At 44.2% G+C, this 24,457-nt stretch overlaps 1 protein-coding gene across 3 annotated transcripts in view; it reads right to left on the bottom strand.

Annotated features, from left to right (window-relative positions):
* Window positions 1-1,377: 1,377 nt before the first annotated feature.
* The window catches only part of Kctd3 (potassium channel tetramerization domain containing 3), a 38,587-nt gene continuing 15,507 nt past the window's right edge, over window positions 1,378-24,457 (bottom strand). For 2 of the 3 annotated variants that reach the window (XM_085687543.2, XM_085687542.2), the window contains 10 exons: window positions 22,352-22,542; window positions 17,948-18,063; window positions 15,388-15,475; window positions 15,190-15,306; window positions 13,579-13,749; window positions 9,779-9,934; window positions 7,106-7,202; window positions 4,933-5,117; window positions 4,375-4,513; window positions 1,378-3,001 (listed from right to left, as the gene is read on the bottom strand). In XM_085687543.2, the coding sequence (XP_085543669.1) occupies window positions 2,443-3,001; window positions 4,375-4,513; window positions 4,933-5,117; window positions 7,106-7,202; window positions 9,779-9,934; window positions 13,579-13,749; window positions 15,190-15,306; window positions 15,388-15,475; window positions 17,948-18,063; window positions 22,352-22,542 (1,819 nt within the window). In that variant the 3' untranslated portion in view covers window positions 1,378-2,442. The remainder of the gene's footprint in view (window positions 3,002-4,374; window positions 4,514-4,932; window positions 5,118-7,105; window positions 7,203-9,778; window positions 9,935-13,578; window positions 13,750-15,189; window positions 15,307-15,387; window positions 15,476-17,947; window positions 18,064-22,351; window positions 22,543-24,457) is intronic. The other variant, XM_085687544.2, reaches the window with a different exon arrangement.

The following is a 24,457-nucleotide window of genomic DNA, read 5'->3' as shown; positions in this document are numbered from 1 at the left end:
CACTGCTCTATCCACCCCTACTCCCTTCTCGGGGTGGGGGGAGCACTAACCGGGGATTCTGACCTTGCAGGTAGTGGAGTTCCACTGCAGGAAAGGGGACCCGAGTCCTTCTGATTTTCAGTCAGGCATACTTGCATAGATAGCATCTAGAATTCCTGGAAGAGTCTCCGAGAAAATGTAATGAGGTTCTTGTCCATGGGATCACTGAGCACTTTCCCAGGACTGGACAAAGAATTCTACATCTGGGAAAAACAGAAGACCCAGTTTCCAGGAAAGCAAAAGGCACAACTTTATCCTTTCAGGTTGAGAGGGACCCAAAGTCTAGAGTCTGTTGAAGGGACTCTAGGTTGTATTTTATAAAGCCCTTGAGTCTTTCCCTCCCCAGCCTTCCTGTCCCCTGCGCTCCTCTAGCTCTGCTCCTCTAGCTCTCCCTCGACATCAGCTACATGGATGAAGAACCCAAGAGTTTAGGAATCTAGAGTTTACCAAGCTACTCTAGCATTCATGTTGGCATCTACATAAAAATACAACTGGTGAGAAAAGGACAGGCAAAATAATACAGTCACAATACATGCTAAGATGCTGCGAATAGATATTTAAATGTGAACTAGGTTAATAAACTTATGAAGGACTATTCGAGCAATCCTGAATTATCCATAGAAAATGAGAGAGGCATATCTATCAAGAAACCAGAATGTGGTGAGCATGTTTTGATCCAGGGTGCATTAAAGCCAACGGCAGCTCCCTTTCCAAAATGAGTCCACTACCAGAGTCTCAAATTCACCAAAGGTTGGAATGGGGCTAGGACAACTCTATTTAACGCCAAGTAATCCTGATGAGGGAGCCAAAAAGGAAACCGTAGGTTTTTTCAAACAGAAGACCTGAGTCCAAAAGCTGGCTCGGCCACTGGCTAAGTTTACCCTCTGGTCTGCGATTCCCCTGTGAGATGGGAATACTTACCACCCTCAGCAGAAATGCAACAAAACGGCTTGCACTGTTTTCACCAGATTTGTTTCATAATGTACTTGAGTCACAACCTTGGCAATGGGGGCACAGCGACCTGGACAAGTGGAATCCACTCTCCCACAGACGGGAGACACAAGGCTAGGCCTGCAGAATCTGCAATCCATGCTTTAGTCAAGGTCCTCTTCCATGTTTATGAGACAGAGGTTCATGATGTAGCCCAGGCTAGCCTCCAATTGTTGGGATGGGATTAAGGTTCACATCATCTTTCTATGAAATTTTAATACCAACCAATTTGCACTCTGTTCTTTAGTGGGCTTCTTACGTGGTAAATACAATGTTGCTTTTTCACAAATACACATGGGTAGAGCTTAAACAGGATAGTGTTCCTTAAAGAACTGAAGACACACCGCCTTAGTCTTTCTTATTTGTTGATTTAATCGACAAATAAATACAAGGGATTTTTTTTGTGTGTGAAATCACTGACAATATAGTTAATTTTAAAGAATTTTTTCCAACGTCATTATACTTCTGGGAATGGGAATTATACATCATTACTAGTGAATGCTCATGGATTTACAGTTACATTTTCTCCATTTCAGAAATATGTAAACCATCCCAATGGAATGAAGAAAATGTACAAAAATTTTTCTTTTGCCCTCAGAGTTCAAAATAAGTCAAAACAACAGTTTTACACACGAGCATTTAACTCCAAATCTAGAACTCCAATCCTGTGAGACACGGCACAAACATAATGGCTCCTGAAGTAGGGCGGACCAGCAAATGGAGGGTCGTCCTTCTGGACACCAAGCTTCCCCGTCATTATCTCATCTATTCAAAAATGGACAGTTGTCCCCACTCGACAGACTTCAGGAATCAAACACTGGTGATGCATGCTGCATTATCTCCCAACAACAAGGATCAGAAATGACCACAATGAAACAAAACAGCCCTAAAGACGTAGTGCACAGTGGAGCCTGGGGTCCAAAAATAGTGTTTGAGTTACATGAGACTTTTTCACAACATAGCACCTCATCAGTATCTAGTAAACACTTTGCAATCACAAGGGTTGGGAGCCACATTCCAAGGAGATTCTGTGATTAACATTAGAGTACCACTGCAAGACAAGTCTAGAGCAACTGATTAGGAACATGGCCCGCTGGCTCACATGCTCTAAGGGCACTACCATGGTGGGACAAAAGAGCAGCACAGAGGGGACACGGAATGATTCTGCTCACAAACCGCTGCTACGTGTGTCCACCTGCGGGAGCAGGCTACATCGGAGCTGCCAAGGATCGCACCACTGTGCCTCCTTAGGAGAGTGTGCTCTGCTCCTGCCTCAGGAGAGCCTGCCCAGAAGACACTTACCAGGTCAAATTGTATCCTATAGTGTTTTCATGTAAAAGCCCATGTAGTGAGAAACCCAGGGAATTTTATTCTCCGTGTAAATTTCCCGAAACTACCATGCACCGGGTGAGTTCACAAGCTGTACTCTTGGCCCGAGGAATCACTCTTTTTGTGCCGAGGTGATGGAACGGTCTTTGTTGGAGATGGGGATGCCGTACCAGGAGAGTCGGTCCCTCCATCGGAGGTACTTGGTGAGGAAGTCAGATGGGGAACCTTCTTTCTTCCAAGGAATCCTCCTGCTTCAAATCCTTTCTTTCGTAATTCCACCTTATGCTCGTTTTCATCCTCCGCTGATCTTTTCTTGGACTCTGACAACCCTTCAGCGGTTTTCTGCATTTCCAACCCCCCCTCTAACTCTTTCCCACATCTCAGCTCTGTCCCAGGGGACCTTCTCTCAGACACACCACACTCCCCTGCTGCCCCTCTCACGTCAGCCTGCACTGGACCCATGTGACCATTTTCTGGAACAGCTCTCTCTAAGTTTCTGTTGAGATTAAGAGTCTGGAAGTCTCTGTAGCTGTGGAAACTCTCAGTTCTCCTCGCTCTGGCTAACAAAGGGCTCTCTCGGTAAGGCCGCGTGGCGCCATAAGTGGCTGCTTCATGGATGGTTTCATGGTGCTGGAGCTGAAGGCTGAAAGACAGATTTTAAGGTGACAAGTTAGGATTTTACTTCCAGGTCTCAGGAGCATTTCTCAAGCAGTTAAACTGCCAACCAGAACATCATAAAAACACATAATACACATTACTATCCACACCTCTCTCTAAGAATGCATTTGTCAAGCACACCATATTACATACAATTACCAATGTAACTAATACCACGCATGCATTCACAATCAAGCAAAAGTTTTGAATAGCAGGGGAAAAGGAAAATAGATGCTGAAACCAATAAGGAATCAATATAATTCAATTATTTGGCCCTTGGATTCTTAGAAAGTTTTTGTCAATATGGTTGAAAAAGGCAAAGCACTTTATTATACTAAGTACACAATGCCTTAATATGAAATTAGACAAGATAACTTAACTGCTTTTGATTAGCATTGAACCTGAGCAATAAGAACGAAAACTTCACAAAGTATCCAATTGAAAAGTGATCTTCCTAATTCAGGGTAAGTGTGATGGCTATTCTTGGTTGTCAACTTGACTATATCTGGGATGAACCACAATCCAGAAATGGAGGGCACACTTGTAATCCAGATCTTGAGGTGGGAAGGCATACCTTTAATACGGGCCACACCCTCTGCTGGAAGTCTACATAGGAACAATGGAAGAAGGAAGGGTTTGTTCTCTGCCCGCCATCTCCTTGTCAGTAAGTCCATTCCCTCTCTGGCACTGGAGTCCACTTCTTCGGGATTCCAGCACATACACAAGACCAGCTGAGACGCCCAGCCTCGTGGGACTGAGCAACTCTACATTCTTGGACTTTCCATTCACAGTTAGCCACTGCTGCATTAGATGGACTGCAGCCTGGAAGTCATTCCAGTAAATTCCCGTATATTTATATATAGAGAGAGATTCGTGTGTTCTATGTTCGGTGACTTTAGAGAACCCTAATACAGTGAGTTCCTGATCACAGAATGACATTCCCTACAGCGGATGGAATAATAAATGTCCCCCATAGTCTCAGGCTTAAACACTTGGTCCCCAATTGGTGATGCTGCTTGTGAAGGCTCAGGAGCTGTGGTCTTGCTGGGGAAGTGTGTCACTGGGGGGGCTCAGTGGTGAAGAGCATGGTTGGCATGAAGTCCAGAGGTCAATTACAGCATACGCCACATACATGAAAGAGCACAATATTTTTTCCTTGCACATTATACATGTATGAAACTGTCAAAGAAAAAAAAACTCAATATTTTCCTATGAAAAGAATGTGCTATGCATACAAATAAAAATTGATTAATATTTGAACAATTCAGTATCATTGAATCTGACTTCAAGCTTACAGCAACAGACACTTTCCCGGAGAACCAAGTTCATTTAGGATGTACTCCCTCCTCTCTGACCCACCTGGAGTTGGACTCTCGAAGGCGGCTGTGCTGAAGGACAGATGTGGCAGGACTGATGTTGGGGGTAGCACAGCGGGATGCACTCAGATCACACTGGTCCAACAGCTTGAGCAGCTCCTCCTCAGTGGGGCCGCCCGCATCTGGGGAGAGAAGCAAGCATTCATTAAAATTTGAGCTTAAAGGTCAGATTGTGACAAAAATCGTACTGTGATGTGAGATTCCCTCTGTATGCTGTGAAAAATGTTTTATTACCAGTGGTTAATAAAGAAGTTGCTTTGACCTATGGCAGGACAGACTATAGCCAGGCTGAAGGGATATAGAGAGAGTAGGCAGAGTCAGGGAGACGCCATGTAGATGCCAAAGGAGAAAGATGCCAGAACCTTTCAGGTAAGCCACAGCCTCATAGCAATACACAGATTAATAGAAATGGGTTAATTTAAGATATAAGAGTTAGTTAGGAATAAGCCTGAGCCACAGGCCAAGCAGTGCTATAATTAATATAGTTTCTGTGTGACTGTTTGGGTGCAGTCTCTGCCTACACTACTGCGAGGCTACCTACCCTTGTCCTCACTCTTGTTGACCATGTCCATAGCGGTGGTCAGGTCCCACATTTGGATGCTGCCGTTAGTGTGACCTGTGAACAGGTAGCGCCTTGGTCGTGAGCCCATCCTGCTGGAGCCCTCACACTCCCTCACAGTGAACGAGGATATTGTAGTGCAGTCCACAGCCTGGATCTCACAGATCCTGCAAAGACAGAATGCTATAGACTGAAGGGTACAATGACTTTTATTGTAAAACTCAAACATTTCAGTAAGTTCTGATTTTCAAAGTCACACAAATGAACATGTACATAAATAGTTTTAAAATGCTCAAAGAAAATTGACAGAAAAATCAAGTCTTGTTTTTCTAAAGAAAAACTTCTCATATATTAGTGTGTTCTCAACTGAAAGAAAGAGACATGATTTGGTCACAAAGGCTATCTTGGGAATGAGGAAGTCTTCAGAAGGAAGAGGTGAGAAAACAGAGAGAAAGGGAAGAGGGAGGGGAGGAATGAGAGTAAAGGGATATACTGATACTGAGAGAGAAAATTATTCAAGTTTGTGCACAACCTTTTACAACGTAAACTCACAAAAGTTCCAGAACTGCGTATGGGCAAAGCATCTCAGCAACAAAAAAGGCACAATTGGGGACAGGCAATTAGAGGACAGCACCTGGGGGGGGTAGATGAAGCCCAGTGGGCACAGCCAGCAGAGCAGCCAGTCCTGTTAGCCACACAGGCCACATACACTGGAGTAAACCCTCTGGTATAAACATTAACTAATCCCCCACCTGTAAGGTCTGCTATGATCACTTTTAAAGACACTAGCAGACTAAGTGATTTCTTGTTTATTTCAATTGGTAGAAATTTCAAAAAGCTTTAGTTATTCACATATGTATGTCTGGTGTCCCAGCACGGTAGAAAAGGCACTTCCTATTTGTAGGACAGTTCTAAGAACACACTCCATCTGTGGGATGGTTCTAAGGACACACTCCCTATCTGTGGGACGGTTCTAAGAACACACTCCCTATCTGTGGGACGGTTCTAAGGACACACTCCATCTGTGGGACGGTTCTAAGGACACACTCCATCTGTGGGACGGTTCTAAGGACACACTCCATCTGTGGGACGGTTCTAAGGACACACTCCCTATCTGTGGGATGGTTCTAAGGACACACTCCATCTGTGGAATGGTCTAGGTGCATTAGTCGTTTTCTGGACTTCTGTCAATAATTACTAATGACTACATGCAATCTAGATGAAAATAAAACCTATCCAATCTAAGAGTATATTCAGGAACATGCCATGTAAACAGAGACAGGCCAAAGACAGGCAAGCAGGGAACTCTAGAAACATCAACAGCACCAACAACATTGAAATGATACTGTCTGCTTAATGACTACTACTAGGAATTAGGCTTGCTCACTTGTCTGGCCTGCGGCGGGGAGGGTGGGAAATCAGCAAAACTAGGGACAATGGTTTTCAAAGTGAAACAAAACAACAGAAAGCTCACTTCTACAATGTCCACTGAGCCAGCGACTGTAGACTTCTGCTTTTATCACTTTACCTTAAGGTACACTCTCTAAACAGCAGAACCTTAATCAGTCTGGCAACTGATGAGGCCACTTAGATTGAATTTAAGTAGCTAATCAAGGGTAGTTTTAGAATTTAGTACATCTGCCATGAACTCTACCATTAAAACCAGACAAATCATCTCTGAAGACAAAGCCCCAACGTGCAGCACTCAGGACCAAAGCAGCACCCTGCTGCACAAGCACAGGACACAGTGAGACAGGCCACTGCACAGGAGTGAGGACCATGTGAACTGGGATGCAGGTGCCAACTGGGGGCTATGACAGTCGGGCAGGTCAAGTGACCATCAGCCAAGGATGACCCTGGCAGGAAATCTGTAGTGTCCCATCTGAGAGACAAAAGTAATGTATAAAATATTTGGGCATGATGGGAAATGTTTCAATTCAAAGGTTTCTTTGTTTGGTTTTGTTCTTTCTGTGATGCTCTCAGTCTGTCCCATCAGGGTCAGCGACGATTCTGAGTGGGTGTTACCTTGCTAGTAGCTAACCAGCACAGAACGTTGTCTCAATGTTTCTAGTGCATTCTTCCACCTCTAGCAAACAGCACCTGCGTTCTGGGAGACAAAGCATCTTCTGAATATACATGTCCTGTGAAGCATTACCTTTTTCCAGTTGACGACAGCCTGACAAACAGCTTGTTAGTGATGGGAACAACTTTCTGGATAAACACTTGCTGATCATCTCTTTCTCCAAACGGCCCTGTGTCAGAAAACAGAAAGCTTGGACAAGAGCAAGAATGGTTTCACTTATAAAAGCACATTAATACTAACACTCCTCTCCCCAAACAACTGTCATGCCTGTTGTGGCATAAGCCCTAAATCAATGTCACACACACACACACACACACACACACACACACACACACACACAGCAAAAGTATGTTAATCTGCACTAAATTTTACAATAGAAATACTCATTTATTTTTCAAAATTTATTTCTTCCTGTGTATGTGTGGGTGAGTGTGGGTATACCTCTGTGAGTGTTTGTCTGAGTGTGTCAGTGTGAGTATGTTTGAGTCTGTCAGTGTGTATGAGTCCACTGAGGTCAGAAGAAGGCACTGGATCCCCAGGAGCTACCCCATGTGCATGCTGGGAACTGAACTCCCCTCTCAACTGTTAGTCATCTCTTCAGTCCCACAATACTTCACAATTGCATTGTATGCATTAAAGATGTATAAACTGAGGGTAATCGCTCCTTAAGGATCTGCAGCATCAGCACCAGAAGGTCCCTGTGAGAAAGAATATGTTTAGATTCTGACAAGTTAGAAAAAGGCTTGGGAGTAGGGACTGGATCCCTAGCTCCAAAAGGGGCAAGAAGAGATATAAACTTTATGTATCCCCACTACATTTTGAAAACGTACATATAAAAATTTAAGTCTTCTAAAGATTAACTTCAATAAATAGAACGTAATAAGGCTGGTGAGATGCCTCATCAGTTAGAGGCACTTGTCACCAGGCCTGCTGACCTCCGTTTGGTTCCCAGCACACACAGCAGGAGAGAACTGACTGTACTAACTTACTCTCTGACCTCCACCCGTGTGCTCTGGTCAGAGGAACACAGGAACACGAGTGCACATTTGAGTGCACACACGCGCACACAAAATGTAATAAAATGTTTTTCAAAAGAATTTAAGTGATCAGAAGCCTCAATTATCACACTGCTCCTTCAATGTTTCTATTTTCTTAAGACACAAAGTGCACAGCAGTAATTTTGCATTGAATTCCAGAGAAACACACAACAGTAGCCACCAAGCAAGCGCTTGCGCGGGGTCACAGGAGCGCACTGCCCAGAGCTCCCGGATGACCGCTTCTTCAGTTTGGAGGGCTTTGACTTTTGTAATTTTCACATCCATAATGAGACACCTTAAGGACAGGACATCAGTCTAAACAAAGAGCTAACAGAATGAAAGGAACCATGTTTCACAGTGCAAAATTTTCCACATTTCATACAGGACTGAAAGATGAAAGAGATGACTGTGGTGTGGACTTCTGGACTATGGACGCTAGGCTTATTTGGGGCAGCACGCAAAGGTTTTCAATATAAAAATGAAAGGCTTCAGCCGGAGAGATGGTTAAGAAGTTAGAAGCACTTGCTGCTTTTGTAGAGGACCCAGGTTCAGTGCCCAGTGCCCATAGGATAGCTCACAACTATATGTAACCCCAGTTCGAGGGGATCAGCTGTTCTCTTCCAACCTTGTACATACATACATGTAGGCAAAACACCCATACACATAAAACAAAAATACATTCTTTAAAAGAATGACTCAATTACTTCCCCTCTATTATACTGGGCAAGGCAGGGAAGACCGAGTCAAACTGTAAAAGAGAATCCTGCCATGAGACACTGGGGAGTTTAGTATCTCTTCTTTATTGCACTCATTAACAAATTTTTTCATAAAAGTATGTGGCACACAACAAACTTCCACATAACAAGCTCTGTGTTGCTGCTGACGTGCTGGGGAAGCACACTGAATTACATCCCAGCCTGCAGCTCACATGCATGGGCACAAACACTCTGGCAGCCCCATGAGCTTTATCAGTGCTTCCTAAGGAAAGCACCATCTTTGTCGCCATTTTACAGATAGTCAGTACACAGACTGTACCACTTTTGCTGGCACCAGAGGACAGTGATGTGCACATGCTGGCCAAACAACTCAAATTTCATAACAGCACTGACTCTTTTCCCAGCTTCAATTGTATTCTCAATAATTGTTAGAAACAAAAGAGAAAAATGAAAAGTTTCAATCATGCACAGCCGTCAATCACAGCTTTGTAGAGACAAAACACCTGGTTAGCATCTGAGTATAACATTTAAAGGAAGAAATGCTAGTAAGAGAAAATTGTTTATCTTAACTTTTTAAATAATAAAAAATGTTTCAATAATGTAATTTTGTGAATTCACAGAACTAGTAAGAGAACTTCAGGGCTTGGGAAGATGGATGCATTGGTAAAGCCCACAGACTGAGCTCAAGTGCTGGAGAGCATGGAAAAAAGCCAGGCCAAGTACTGTGTGTGACATCCTCATGTTGGAGAGGTAGAGACAGGCAGATCTTTGGAGCTCATTGGCCAGCTAGTCTAGACCACTTGGTGAGTGCCAGGCAGCATCATTCTGAGGTAGTCCTATAGTCTACACTTACACACACACACACACACACACACACACACACACACACACACACACACACACAAATACTTTGCTTGAATGACTTTCAAAATTAAAGAATAAAATTCCCATGATAAGCCCAGTCCTGGGTTTTCATTTGTGAAGATGCCCACCTATGTCATTGCCAGAGGAATAGCTGCCATGGCTTTCTGTCTCCTCCAAGGACAGGATCTTGAAAGAGGCTAAAGGAGTGGAACCTGGCTGAGTGGAGATCATCCCTCTGAACCGTGTCACTGTCCATGTACGGACATGGTTGTTGTCGGCACACACTAGGAAAGAACACAGGGTCACACACCACCCTGAAGCAATTCACCCTCTTTACATTAAACAGATCACAGTACATTTTAAAAGGCAGATCATGTATTTATCCTAAAACTGTGCTCAGTTATTTCTAGCTAACCGGAGTGAGAGAAGGGGTCTGGGAAGATGACTTGGCAGACAGATGCTAGCCACCAAGCCTGACGGCACCGAGTTCCATCTCTGGGACCCACACGGTCAAAGGTGAGCACCGACTCCTGCAAGGCGCCCTTGGACCTGCACACATGGGCTGGGGCATGTGCAAAACATAAACAGGTATACACACACGACCAATCAATAAACCTAACAATAGTAATGATGATGTTTTGGAGTGAGAGAACCAAGCAGAACTCTCTTGGTGCAAACATGAGACATGTAAGTAAGCCAGTGAGCTCCTTTAAAACAGCAGGAGCCACATGCGGAAGGAGGCACGGCATCAGGCCAGACTGGAATAAACAGTAAGTGCAGGCCAGGAAGACCACATTTGAAACAAACAATAAAACCAAGGCAAAAGCTGATAAGACATAAATGGAGAAAGGTTTTTAAATTTGAGAGAGAAATGTTTTATGCCACCCAGACGCTAGTCAGTCTAAGCCAGGAGAGCCTGAAGACTGGTGACGAGACTTTCCAAACACCTCCCAGAAACCTGTTATTAATGACTCATTCCTAGTCACTGTAGAGTCTGTACTAGAGTTGGGCACTAGTTCTATCAAAAACATATGCATCAATAAACACACTCCAATTAGGTTTTTAAAATATTTTAATTAAACCTTTTAATTATTATTAATATGATTATTTACATTTGTTTGGGTGGGGGTCGTTATGTGACAGGGCCTTTCTCTGTAGCCCTGGTTCTTCTGGAACTCACCATGTAGACCAGGCTGGACTAAAACTTACAGAGAGATCTGACTACCTCTGCCCCCCAAGTTCTGGGATTAAAAGTGTGCACCACATCTGGCTATATTTTTTTATGTGAATGTCTTTTATATCATGTGTGTCTACCCTCACAGACCTGGTGTTGGAAATACAGGCAGTTATTAGCTATCTGATATGGATGCTGGGACCAAACTTGGGTCCTCGAGCACAAGCACTCCTAAGATATACCCTAAAACATGAAACCAACCAGGCAGAAAGGGTACTTTTTGCTTGGTCTAACAAGGAAAAAGAACTAACTTACCATTTGTAATGATTTTTGCAATGGTTTTTAGAAAACATCTATAAATGCTAGGAATGTAAAATTTCTATACAAAAATCATGGTTTGTATTCTAAAGCAAACTTTAGAAATTAACTTTGGCGACACCAACAATGACCCCTCTGCACTTTGGAGAAGTAATGAAATCCTCAGTTCTCCGAGCCCGTGGTGAAGTTCAGTAGGCACAGTGAGGGGTTCAACCAATCCCATGGGAAATGGTTCCTGACTTTACAAACTTAGCAGAAGACAAATAACTGGAGCAATTCTGGATGAGTCAAGCTTCCTCCACCATCCTGTGAGGCCTCACTATGAAATACACTACAGAAGCACACAGCTGCATTTACGCTAGTAGCCACCAGGGGGCAGAGAGGCCGAGAACACAGAACACTCCAGACAAACTTACTGATCCAGCTGTACATGTAATAAATACTCTGTGTTGAAATACAAAATGTTTTAGGCACTGTTTTGGCATCTCACTCTACACTAACATAGCCACCAACGGCAGTCATGAGGATCTCAAAGCACTGCCGTGACCAGCACATGTTTAAGTAGCATGGCACGTCTAAGAGCTTTAAGTGTCGTATACTGTCTGCAGCATTTCCAGCATCTGTGTAAACAGCTACCCTTGAGTGCTGAGAGGAGAGAGGAAAACACAACTACTGCAGCTTAGGAGACAGATGACAAGCAAACCAGTAACAACGCCACAGTAAGCCCATGAAGAACACAGGGGAGACTTAGCAGACAAGGCGAGTTTTAAACAGACTGGGAGGAGACCTTACTGAGGAAGTGTGTGGGAGCCTCAAAGACAGAGGGAAGTGTGTGAGAGTGTGAAAGACAGTATGACCAAAAAAGTATGTGAAAGCCAAACATGTCAAACAAAATAACAGGAGCAAAAAAGGCTAAGACATGCTTACAAAATAGAAAAGCCAATAGTTTAGAGCCTCGTAATCCAAAGAAAGTTGGCTGGCATGAGGACAAGATTTAAAAGATAAATAAATCTAGACTACAGGCTACACAGGACATCTCAAGTTGAGTAGGAGAGCTAGTGGGACTCAGATCTAGACTGTATTTCCATAGGGCCTGGGATGAGCTGCCCAGTACCTGCAGGAACCTAGGGGAGAACGACTTGAGTCACTCAGGTGAAGAGTGGGAGAGATCAGCAAAAACCATTTCCTGGTGGACTGGGTACATTCAGGTTAAAATCAAGGGGGAACCAGAGGAACCCCTAAATTTTGAGTGTGAGTAAGTGGGTGGTGATGCTGTAAATGATGTGACTTCCTAGTTCTCTGTCGGTCACAAAAGCCTCTGATTTGTCCAGGTTTGGTTTGGAACGTCTGTTGAACGTAACACACAGACATAGAAACAGGACAGATAGGTTTTCAACTCCCTAGGTGTTGACAGGGAGGAAAAATCAGAGCATGACTGGCAAACAGTCAGGCACCAGGGAATGCACAGGCTAAGAAAGCACTCTCAAACGAACAGGAACCAGCAAGAGAGGTGAGAAAAGGGTTGGGTGGACTGGGTGAGCGCTACTTCAGAAACGCACACAGGTGCTAAAGGCATCTGTGTCTGCGCAGCATTCACTGCGAACAGTGTAAGACACAGAACCTTTCAGTGCTGTTCAAATGAGCACGGTCAACATATGAAAATGAGGCTTAGGAAAATGCTGGGCAAAATTCCTCCACAGAGGGCAGCACCCCTCAAAAGCAAGTGCTATAGACAAGTTACAAGTGAAATTTCACCAAATCTAGACATCACCTAGAAATCCCGAGCGTGAATTTCTTCAGTGGAATTTGACTTTGTTAAAAAAGTGGAAAGCAGAGGCGGATGGATCTCTGTGAGTTTGAGGCCAGCCTGGTCTACAAGAGCTAGGTCTAGGACATGCTTGATAGCTACAGCCAAACACTACCTTGAAAAGCAGAAGAAAAAAAAATTAAGAAAAGGGGCCCTCATTAAGCTATAAAATTAGCATGCAATATTTATTACTTCATTATCTAAATATTTAAAGTTTTGAGATTATAGGAAACTATAAACTCACAAACTGTTACTTTTTTCAAATAATTTTATATATTGTTACAAATTTTTAACATTTTGCAAGGTAATCAACTATAAAAATATACATCTAAGTCTACAGCTTTAGTTTTAAACTGATGATAACAAAACAAAATTAAAGTTCAAACTTAGAAAATTTTGAGACAGAAATCTCAACAGTGATCCGATATGCATCTTGAAATGAAATTTGCCATGAGGAAATATCAGAGACTAGCAGAGATACATATGCTATTTCCTAAGTGTCAGTACAGTACACCCAGGCCAAGTCAAGCCACAGCCTCCAGTTACAGCCCAAGCATGAACCACTCCTCTCCCTCTGCCTAGGCAAAGGAAAACAGGTAGCAGGAGGCCTGCCAGGAGCCCTACTGTACCTGACACCAGGTGCTTCTCGGACAGCATTATCTTTGTAACAGGGCTGCGGTGGACTGTGAAGGTCTGGAAGAGCTGTGGCCCTGAGCCGACTGTCTCCGGGTGCTGCACAATCACCCGCACAGCTCCAGAGCTGGTACCGTAGGCGATCTCAATCCAGTTTCCGCTGACACCTAGGAGCCACAGGTCAAAGGCAGTGTGTTATGTAATGGCCAAAAGAATGGGGTGCTGCGAAGTCTCCCTGTGGTGACTGCCGTGCAGTAGGAGTCAGAGCACGTGCTAGACCGCTCAGTCATCATAGTCTGCATCCCTTCCAGTCTTTCCCAACACACGCTGGCAATCACATGCTAATTCCACATATTCATGTGTCTACCTACCTCTGCTCCATATTGACAGAAACTGAACCACCCTTCAGAATGCCTGAGATAGGGTTCTAACTCAGCACCAATTTGGGAAACAAATAGCCCTGCTATGCCAGGCCCACCAGGGAAACAGCACCCACAGCAGCACTTCCTGGGGCTTACAGCTTGGAGTGGCCTTGGCTCTTTACTTCTGCTGCAGTACATAGCCATCCTTGAGCGACCAAGTGTCACCTACATGAATGCTTACAGATAGCACTAAGTGAGATGGGCACGGCACCTGCAATGCTCAACCACACTGCCCGACCATGAAGCCTCCTCCAACCCGGCTGGCCCAGTTGCAGTTCTGCATGCCTCTTCCTCCTATTTTAAAAGGCTTATTTTTATGTGTATAGCTGCTTCACCTGCTGCATATCTGCGCACCAGCTACATGCCTGGTCCTCCTGGAGCCACAAGAGAGTGCTGGATCTCCTGGAACTAGAATTATTGACTCCTCTAGAAGAGCAGCAAGTGCTGAGGCTGAGTCACCGTTCCTGCCTGATAGCTTTTCTTTTCTTTTAAAAAGTGTGCACACTGCAGCACACATCTGAAGACAGACAGAAGTGCACTGGCCTGCATCCTAACCAGCTTCTCAGGTAGAGAGCCATGAGCTTTACTTCCCATTCACTGTCAGAGGGAGAAAACAGAACAGGGCATTCCAGCCACCAGAGATGTCATTCTCATGCTTCCTAAGCCTTGCCAACATGAGGAAGGACTTTGATTTCAATTTCTAAAACTTTCCAAGTTTTACCTCTTACTGTAAAGTAGGTTGGGGTGGGAATCCATATTTCATTATACTCATTCTAGAGCAGAGACCAGCAAGCTTCCTCTAAAGGGACATGGAGTAATTAAATATTTCAAGCTTGGTTTTCTACAATGTGTCATAACCTCTCAGCTCTATCGCTGAAAGCAGCCAAGGACAGTGCACAGAACTGAAAACAGAAGGGAAGAAGGGAGGGAGGGAGGGCTAGCACTAGTAACCAGTTGAAAACAGCGCGATTTAAATTAGAGGAACCCTGCAGTCATTTCAGTATGGACCATAGTCTTCAGTGCTGATGACTGTCTCATTTAATGGATTCAGTAAAAGGTCACTGTGCACAAGCACCACACTCAAGAACATGGTCTGCCCCCAGGCACACGTTAACATGCTAGCGTTTCTCAGCATTCCTTCATCTCAAGGCATCTCAAAAAACCCCAAGCTGGCCATGTACTGACTCGTTTTGGGGGTGAGGTAAACACTCAGCGCAGTGATGGCATCATTGGAGGGGTCGTGATAGAGTTCAGTGACAAGGAGGTCGTTATCCTTCATCCGTAGTGGGAACTTTTGCATGTCTGAAGACAAGAACACATGTAGTCAGAACACAGAGGTTGAGGTCTCCGTGACTTCATGTATAAAGCACGCTCAATGCTCACCTATGTAATATATCGATCCATTATTGCATCCAAGGAGAAGGAAGGAGCCCGCAGTGTCATAACTGGTTATTGGAACAACATCCTGCACCTGACACGGTGAGATTGTTACACATTAGGAAGCACCTTTTCTGTTTCTGTTCCAACTTCTTCAAAACACTCTGGTGTTTTGGGTACTTAGGAAGGCTTAGATAACGAACTGTCTTTAAGCTCCAGTGAACTGAAAAGCACCCATTCAGCTTTGAAGAAACATGTTTGAGCTGCAGCTCATAATCTCCGAAGTCAGATACTACATCACAACCCTGAAACTGGAAGCCGAGGCAAACCTCATCCTCTCTTCCCAACTCACTGACATAAAATAAAGTCACACAGTGCACAGTCAGAGCAAATGACCAGCACAGGTGACTTTCAGGCAGAGTGCAGTGCCAGACAGCCTGTTACAATCTCTTCAAGTGCACAGTGGCCTGCTTTCTCTGTCCTTACTCAAGACTCTTCTACGACTTCTTCTCTAGGTACTAGAATTAAATAGCACCTCTTCAAAGCAATCAGTCTGTTTTGCAAAGAAGTAACTGTAAATCCAAAGGACTAAAGTTATCACAAAAAATACACCCAAGGAAATGAAACAAAGGCAGCAGCAGGAGACAGGATTAAATGTCTCTCCCCAGGCCAGAGCGTGTACAAACAGTAATGGCACCATGTTGTGAAGCTGTGAGTTCAGAAGGCCAAGGCAGATACCCCAGCAATGAATTCCTCAGTAAGGAGCTAGCTCTTCTCATGCCTGTTTTCCAGCAAGGTAAGATCTACGTGCTCTGCTTCAGGCCTGTACTGCATGTGCTGCAGCCCGTCTAACTACATGTGTAGTGTACTCACAGGGGAGAAAAGTGGGGAAGCACCTCAACAGAGGTCAGGAGAGGAACCAGAGAGCAGACGAACTCTAGAAATCCACACTAAAAATGTAGCTTTCAGAACAAGAGGAGCAAGGCAGAGCATATGTCTGCTCTAGCTATGGAGCAGGCACAGGGAAGTAACAATTCCTCTAAGCTGTTCACACACAGGACCTCTGCTCTGTACACAACTTTTCAGTTCCAGTCACGGGCTGCATTAGGAAGTCTCTGCAGACAACCCTGAGCCAGGCTTCTCAGAGAACATGACGGCATCTCATGCAGCCGGTCAATGCCCGCACTTCCAGCTGGAAGTGAAGCAGTCTGAGAGTAAGGCGGCTTTGCCTGCACACACCCAAGCTCTGGTCCAGCTGCATCTCTAGCTCCAGCACCACACCCCCCACACCTACACCAGGTTTCTATGGCCCCAGACTCTGTACCATTTGAAGCTGCTTTTTGCTAAGATTGGTAGCAGCCTGGAGCTTCCAAGGCTCATCTCAGGAAAATGCTGTCAGGTGGTCTGCAGGAAGACGGCCACAGGAATTTACTCCGGATCCTCGGTCAGGGTCTCCTTGCCAAGCTCAGCCTCCACTACTGAGTCATCACTGCACCCTCCACCCCTCCCAACGAACACACGTAAAACATTCTCCCATCTCTTAAGAGGCAAACTATATACATCCCACTGTTACTTTCCAGGACAGACATTCACGAGATTCTCCATGTTCTGATACGAGAATAAAACGGGTAATCAATCTTTATTTAAATCTATCTTTTTAGTGTAAGTCTAAATTTAAACACAAAGAACTTGGGGAATGATGTCTACACAGTGCTATTTTCTGCTATGGAGCTTAGGCTGAGCCAATGCTTAATTTCTAACCCTTTGTGACATCATGGTGTGTGTGTAAGCTACATGAGAAGGGAGAGATTAAATTAAGAGGGAATGAGAAATAAAGCCTGACTTGTTATTTCAACTGGACTGGTTTTTATAACATTTCATGAGCACTGTATTAAGGCAGAGCTAAGTGCTGATAGAAAACTATGAATTTTACAACGTTTTTTAAGATTAAATGCAGATGTGAAGCTGAATGAGTCATGTAACTAATATTTCAAATCCATCTGACTGTACATTTACAGTCTCACTTTTGGGGAAAAGCCACACCTCCATCCTCCAATATCCAGGGTTTTCTCTGCAACTCTATCTCTCCACCTATGACATGTGCAAGCTTCACCTACCCTAAAAAAGACAAAAGTCTAGTCCCTTCCATGTAGAACAAAAGACCAACCAAACAAACCAAACCTGAAAATCTTTCTTGACCTTCACATTATTACATCCAGAGCCCTTCATTTTCCCCCTCTTTTCAGTCTCGTCCCATTCTCTAGGCCCTGGAGGTGTTCAGCGACAACATACTGCCTCCAGACACCTGTCTACGTCCAGTTCCAGCTGTACTCTCCCTCGACACATGAAGTTTGCCTTGATTTTCATGCACACAGCAGGGCTCTTAAAACTCGCAGGGAGATGGGGAGCACTATATAAATAAAACAAACCCCTTTAAAACAGTAAAATTTCTATGGAGAAGCAAATCTCCCATGGGATGCACTCACCGTTGGTAGGAATTCTATAAATAGGGGCAGTCAGCATGAAGCTGTGTTCACTTCTATAATGGGCATTAATTGAGACTAACCTGCCAATGCTGAGTGACAGCATTCCATACTCCCACTTTGCCTGTGTGACTCGTGGCCACCAACTGGTTCCCAATAAAGAAGAGCGCATCTACAGGAACACCAAGATTGAATACACCTGAAATGGCAAAAGCAAACAGAGACAGTAATCAGGCACCATTTTTATAGCCAGTTATAACCTAGATTAAAAGCATCTCCAGGGTTACTGATTTAAGCCTACGGACTAGGTCCCATGCTCGATAGGGACCAGAAATAAGGCATAACCTCTAAATTCTTAAACCCTTACAATTGCCAAGCAATCTCCCATAGCTGTATTGTCTCACACTGGGTCCTAGTTCAACATCACAGCAACCTGCCAGGCAGGAATAGAAGGACTCTGGGATTAAGCAAGACCTGGTAAAATCTGTTGGAAATTCAAAGGCAGCCTCCTGATGGATTAGATCTTGGGAACACTGACTAAAGACATAGCTCATGGGCAGATCTTGGGGACTTTGACCCTGCTAAGGGGAAGATCTTGGGGACACTAACTAAAGACAGACACGACAACCCAACTATCCTGAAGGGCTTTAAAAATGCAGAAAGAAGCAAACAGAAGGCCAAGAAGTCACGATGGGCTCAAAACAAGCATTTGAGCCTTTAATTACAAGATTATTTTAACCAACTATTTTCTAGTATTTGCATTTCAATCAAACTAACTGAAAAGCAGTTCAGTTATAACTGTATAAAGCAGAGGATTTCTAGAAGAAACAAACAAGGAGACTGATGTTAACAGAAAAACTGTTTAGCAGAGGACAGTGCATTCAACTCTAATATAACAGAAGGCTGTACAGGGACAGCAACGTGGAGTGGGAGAAGACAGGCAGAGGGCTGAGGAAAAGGTCTTTCAAAGGCCTAGTCTACAGTGTCATCGAGCTGGAGAGTGAGTAAGTTTAAACTGTAAGAAAAGGGCAGTGTGGTCTAAGGGACACCCACACTAAGGTGAGAGTGAGACGTCCAGGCTCCTCTCAGGCACTCGTGGGGCCTAGGCACTGTGTCTGCACAGGAAGCCTGGCTCTGATGACTTACCGTCAGCGCCACACTTCCTGCTCTCACTGCGCCATCTATGAAAAGCTCAAGTCAAATGCCTCAGTCACCATTTCCACTATAACAATGGTGTGATAAAAATCAGACACTAAAATGGTGACAATAAAGCATCTTATTTGAGAAACACCTTCTGGGAAATGTCTTTTCATCCAATAATTCGGGAAACTGAGTCCAATGTAAATCCTGCTTCATGTGGACCATCATTAAAGCATTTCAAAGAACCTGTGTGCCAATGTGAAGAATTGTTTTAAACATTTAGCTGCCAAAGCAAAGACTCATGAGGCCTTAAAGAAATCGGGGGAAAACAAGGTATACGTTAAAAAGCACAACCCAGACAAGGTGACTATTTCTCCTGGGCCTCTAGCAGCATTGGGACTCTTTATGTTCAGGACTATATTATAGGTAAGACCAGTGCATCGCACAGCATACTCTAAAGCAAACCCGAAGGAAGCCAATGGGGCCAGTGAGATGGCTCAGAAGAGTGCAGGCAGTGCAGGCCCGCAGCCGGCATTACAGCCACACAACCTAGGACTCCCAGAAGATGTGTCCTGACCTCAGATGTACCACCATGTGTCAAGTTGACATAAAACTATCCAGCATGGCAGTGAGTATTTAATGTTAAAATGTTTTTTCTAGCAAACTAAAGGGCAAAGGTTATACTATCAACCATAATAAGATAAATTCAATTATTCCACACTTTAAACCACTAACAGCGAAACTGGATAAAATACAAGGTGACATTTTTAAGCAATGTACATCAGACAGCAGAAGACTCAAGATATGAGCAACTCTGTCTTCCGACTTCCAGGCACTCCCATCACCATACAGAGATGAACACTGTGCGGTGGGACACACATGCACACCTGCACGTGCACACACACACACAGGCACGCACACACGTACGCACAGATGCACAGACACAGAAACTGCAGAGGGGTTTCCACTAAGGTCCCATCACCATTCAGAGATGAACACTGGGGCAGGAGGAGGGAGGGAGAGAGATATAGGCAACTCTGTCTTTCTACTTCTAGGATTCCCGCCACCAAATAGAGGTGAACATTGTGAGGGCACAAGGTGGGGGGGGGCACAGATGTCGCACAAGGGTTTCACTAAAGACACCCCAAGAAAGAATGAAGGAGGATGCTATGAGCGTGTGGAATGCTGGGAAGTTCCAAGAATCCAAGTAGATAAGGTGCCATCTCAGAGTGGCATGCCTTGCTTGAAGACTTCAAATACTCACGGAGAGGAAACAGGAAGGGAGAGAGGGAGAAGGTGGGGAAAGAGATTTGGTATCTGGCATACTGCTCCCCCAAAATAAACAAAACAAACCTAATTCAAGGAAAGCATCAGATGGTATTTGTTGCCAGCTATAAACCTTCAAGGTTTCATGTTGTGGAATTTGTGCCCCATGTGAAGGTGTGTTACTGTGAACAGTGTAATAAAAAGCTCAACAGCCAGCGGCTAGGCAGAAGTATAGCTGCGACTTCCAGGGAGAGGAAGAGGAGGAGAAATCTAGGGTAGACACCAGCAGATCCTGAGAGGAAACAGGAGGTTCAAGATGGAAGAGACACAACACCACATGATAGAACACAGAATTATATAAATGGGTTAAGTTATAAAAGCTAGTTAGGAACAAGCCTGAGCTATAGGCTAAGATTTCATAATTAATAATAAGTCTCTGTGTGGGGTGGCGGCTGATGAAAAACTACTACTACAGTTTCAAGTGGAAGTTTGTCTTCCGAAGCTCTCAGCTGACACAAGGATGACCACTTCCTGGCCCAGGGAGTCAGATGTGTGACCCTGGAATCAGCTTACAGTGAATGGACTCAGCATCTGGAGAAGCTGCCTACTCAGTAAGCCAACATGTCCAATTGACCAGCACCGCCGTCACAAACCCCAGGCCTGAAGTAAAGACTGTTCACAGAACGAAACAGGCCGGTGGACGTCAACTCAGCAGAGCTAGAAAAGTTTCACAGCTCTGGTACAGGATTCAAGAAAGAGCCAGTTATCTGAAAAGATTCACAGAAAGAAAAAGGGCTTTCCAACTGTTCATCTGTTTTGGGCCACCCTGTCTTCGCACACACCAATGAAAGCCATGAATCACAGCAAACTAATTACAGACACAGACACAAGAGCTACAAAAGACGTCACACAGGGATGGAGAGGGTCAAATTAATAACGGTGCTTGCTGCATAAGCACGAGGGCCTAAGTTTACCTCCCCAGCACATACCTGAAGAGAGAAAAATGTCCTACCTGCCTATAACCTAGCTTTAGTGATACGGTATGAGCAGACAGTGGGATCACTGGGTTTGTTGGTCAGCCTGGGCAAAACCCAGAAAGCTACAAGTAGGGAGAGACTCTGCCTCAAGGGAGTAAAGTGGAGAGAGATAGAGCAGGACATCCTATGTCTTCCTGTGACTCCCACAGACAGGTACACGAGCATGTAAACTAACACACACATAGGCATGCATGCATAAACCACACACATGCACATGTACACACATAACAAAGGTTTAAAAAGATACCATGGAGATCTACAAACTGCAACCAATATCACTTCTCTCAAAAGTTTTCTCTTTGTTAACATGTATGAGAAACATCTCCATCAACAGAAGGAAGTAAATTACAAGATACGGCAATGGCGCTTGAGATACTTTGTGGCCATATTATAAGAATGACAGCAGATACCCGAAGATAGCACTGCTTGGAGGACTGCATGGGATAAGGCGAAGGGGAAGGCCCGAAAAAGGGGGTTAGACAGCATAAAGGAAGACTGTGGAACCTTGGGTATGACAGTAACATAAGCATCTAGGACTTCCCAGGATAGGAAGAACTGGAGAACCGCCTTAAACGGGCTGCCCATGCATGCTTAGCATGGCCGGGGCATAAATGCTGGTGATAAATCTGAATCACCATGCAGTGAGTTAAGCACTGCTCGCTCTTCTTATACCTGTTAAGTGTTTTGACTGTAGGTTAATTTCTAGTAAGATGAATGCCAATAGATAGTAACCTGTACAACACCTGATTAACTTAAGAGTGCTTTGGTCTGAGAAATTGGGCTACAAAACAGGGAACATAAGCTGCTTACCCACCATCAGAGTGTGAGCGTGGAGGAAAACTGAGGAGCGACTTTCTGTGTCATATCAGGCTCTGTCAGAGCAAACTGAACCCCAGGGCTCCCTCCTCTAACACACCGTGCTCTCACTGAGCAGGCCTATGGCTACGGGGCCCTGGTGGGAAGTGTCACAAGTCCAGCTGGCTGTCACACTTACAGCCAATCAAACATGGACAACAGCCAAGCACAATGTAAAATTCTTCCTACCGATCTCAGTTCCACTTCCTCCATCCTGAACACTCCACAGGATGATGCTGCTCTCTGAGGCGACGGCCACCATCTTGTCTTTGTCTCCGTGAGGACCTCCAACCACCTTTGCATTTACAGCCACCCGTTCGATGGTCCAGTCCAGGTACGGGCTGGTAAACACTTGCTGCCATCCCGAAGACTCTTTGATTCTGTTATGAATAATCATGGAAAGAAAGCTTAGTGGTAGATGAGAAAAAGAACAGACATCAACATAGCAAAAAAGGACCACATTCTCCACCTACCTATATTTACTGAACGCAATCACTGTATCATCTCCTGCTGCTGAATATTATTTTTACTGGGCAAAGATGTGTTACATTTGTTTATGCTGCATTTGTTCAATGAAGTAAAGATGTGCTGCATCTGTTTCACCTTGCTTGGCTAAGGCACCTGACTGTCTAATGAAACGCTGAATGGCCGGCAGCTAGGCAGAAAAAGGACAGGTAGTGCTACCAGGCAGAGAGAATTAATAGGAAGAGAAATCTAGGCTCAAGAGAAGAGAAAAAGAGAAGAAGAGACACATCCAGGGCAAGAAGTCAAGCAGACATCAGTGAGTCAGACAGAGAAACAGATTAATTTAAGTTAAAATAATTAGCCAGAAATGAGCCTAAACTAGGCTGTGCATTCAAAACTAATAATAAATCTCTGGGTCATGATTTGGGAACTGGTTGGTGGCCCAAAGAGAAAGCCTGGTACAATCTACAAAGAAGTATTTTTCCTGATCTTACATTTCATCCATAGTGAAAAGTCCAAGAATAAGAATATAAAAATGTAGATTCCAGAAATAAGAATGTAGAAATAAAGAAATATAAAGTTGTAAGCCTAGAAGAACGAGAGCAGACCTTCAGCAGTTTGATTCTCAGCAGCTAAGGATTAACTACTATCAGCAGTGGGTTACTCTGCTTTACAGCCCATAACCCTATTTGTGAGGCTGAAGCGGCCCCCTGCAAACTTAGGGTGGCTCTGTAAACTGAGGGTCAGCTTTTAGATAACTCATGACCAGAAAGTGATGTGAGCTACCTTTTAAATGATGCGACGTACGTGACTTTTGGCTTTTTGGTTTTATGTTGTCCCATAGTGCCAGGGGAGGTGCAGAGCCTTGGTAAATACTATCAGGAACTCTGGGGCAAAACAATGGACTAACTACAAACACTAATTTAACTGGAAAACTCTGTTAATGGAAATTGCAAAGAAATTGCAAAGAAGGGCAATTTGTATCTGAGTTTTACCCCGAGATTGTAAAAATTCTCTTGTTATTGCCTAATGCTTGCTATAAAAGGAGGAGTTCAAGAATCAGTCTTTGCCACAGCCTTACAAGTCCATCTCTGGCTGTGGTATCAGCTAGCTGACAAGCTTTTTGTGCCCGTGGAGATTTATTTTTTAATTTTTTATTTTTTTCCTGTAATAAAGTTTGCTTCTGGTTTATTAGACTGTGGTGGTCTGTCCTCATCTTAGCGCGACTCCCGTGGACCCAACACATAGAACATGTGGCCACAAAAAGGACTAGAATATATATTTCTCCAAAGAATTTAAGTTCTATAAAATGTTCTAAAAATTAAAAAAAAATGAATATAGTTGTATTTCTCATACCCCCAAAGCCACTACACTGTCGTTCTGTATGGACAATGGCAGCCAACCACAGCCAGAATTTTAGATGGAACTGTATTCCTTCCTGTTAGCCATCATGTTAATGATGTTACTAGTGTGACGTGGCAAGACCTGAAGTCTCTGTACCCCAGATGACATTACATCACAACCTTAAATTCCTTAGAGCAAATGCACAGTGGGGCTGAGAAGCCTTCTCCGAGCTGGTTTATACGAGTCTAGACGTGGCACTTCACAAGGACACCGATTCCCCGACAAGAACATCTTTCAACTTCCCCAACAACTACAAGTGCCCCTTTGGTTATCCTCTTTCTCTCTCTCCCCACCCCCCTCTCCCTGAGGGGGGCTTTCTAATGTACCTGAGGCTGGCCTGAAGTAGAACTTATGATGTCTCTAACTCAATCCTCCTGCCTCAGACTCTCAAGAGCTGGTATTGTAGACTGGCTCCTACTTTGAATA

Source organism: Myodes glareolus, chromosome 5 (genome assembly GCF_982192425.1).
Source record: "Myodes glareolus chromosome 5, mMyoGla1.1, whole genome shotgun sequence".
Taxonomy (NCBI): domain Eukaryota; kingdom Metazoa; phylum Chordata; class Mammalia; order Rodentia; family Cricetidae; genus Myodes; species Myodes glareolus.
This window is presented reverse-complemented; position numbering and strand designations above follow the sequence as displayed.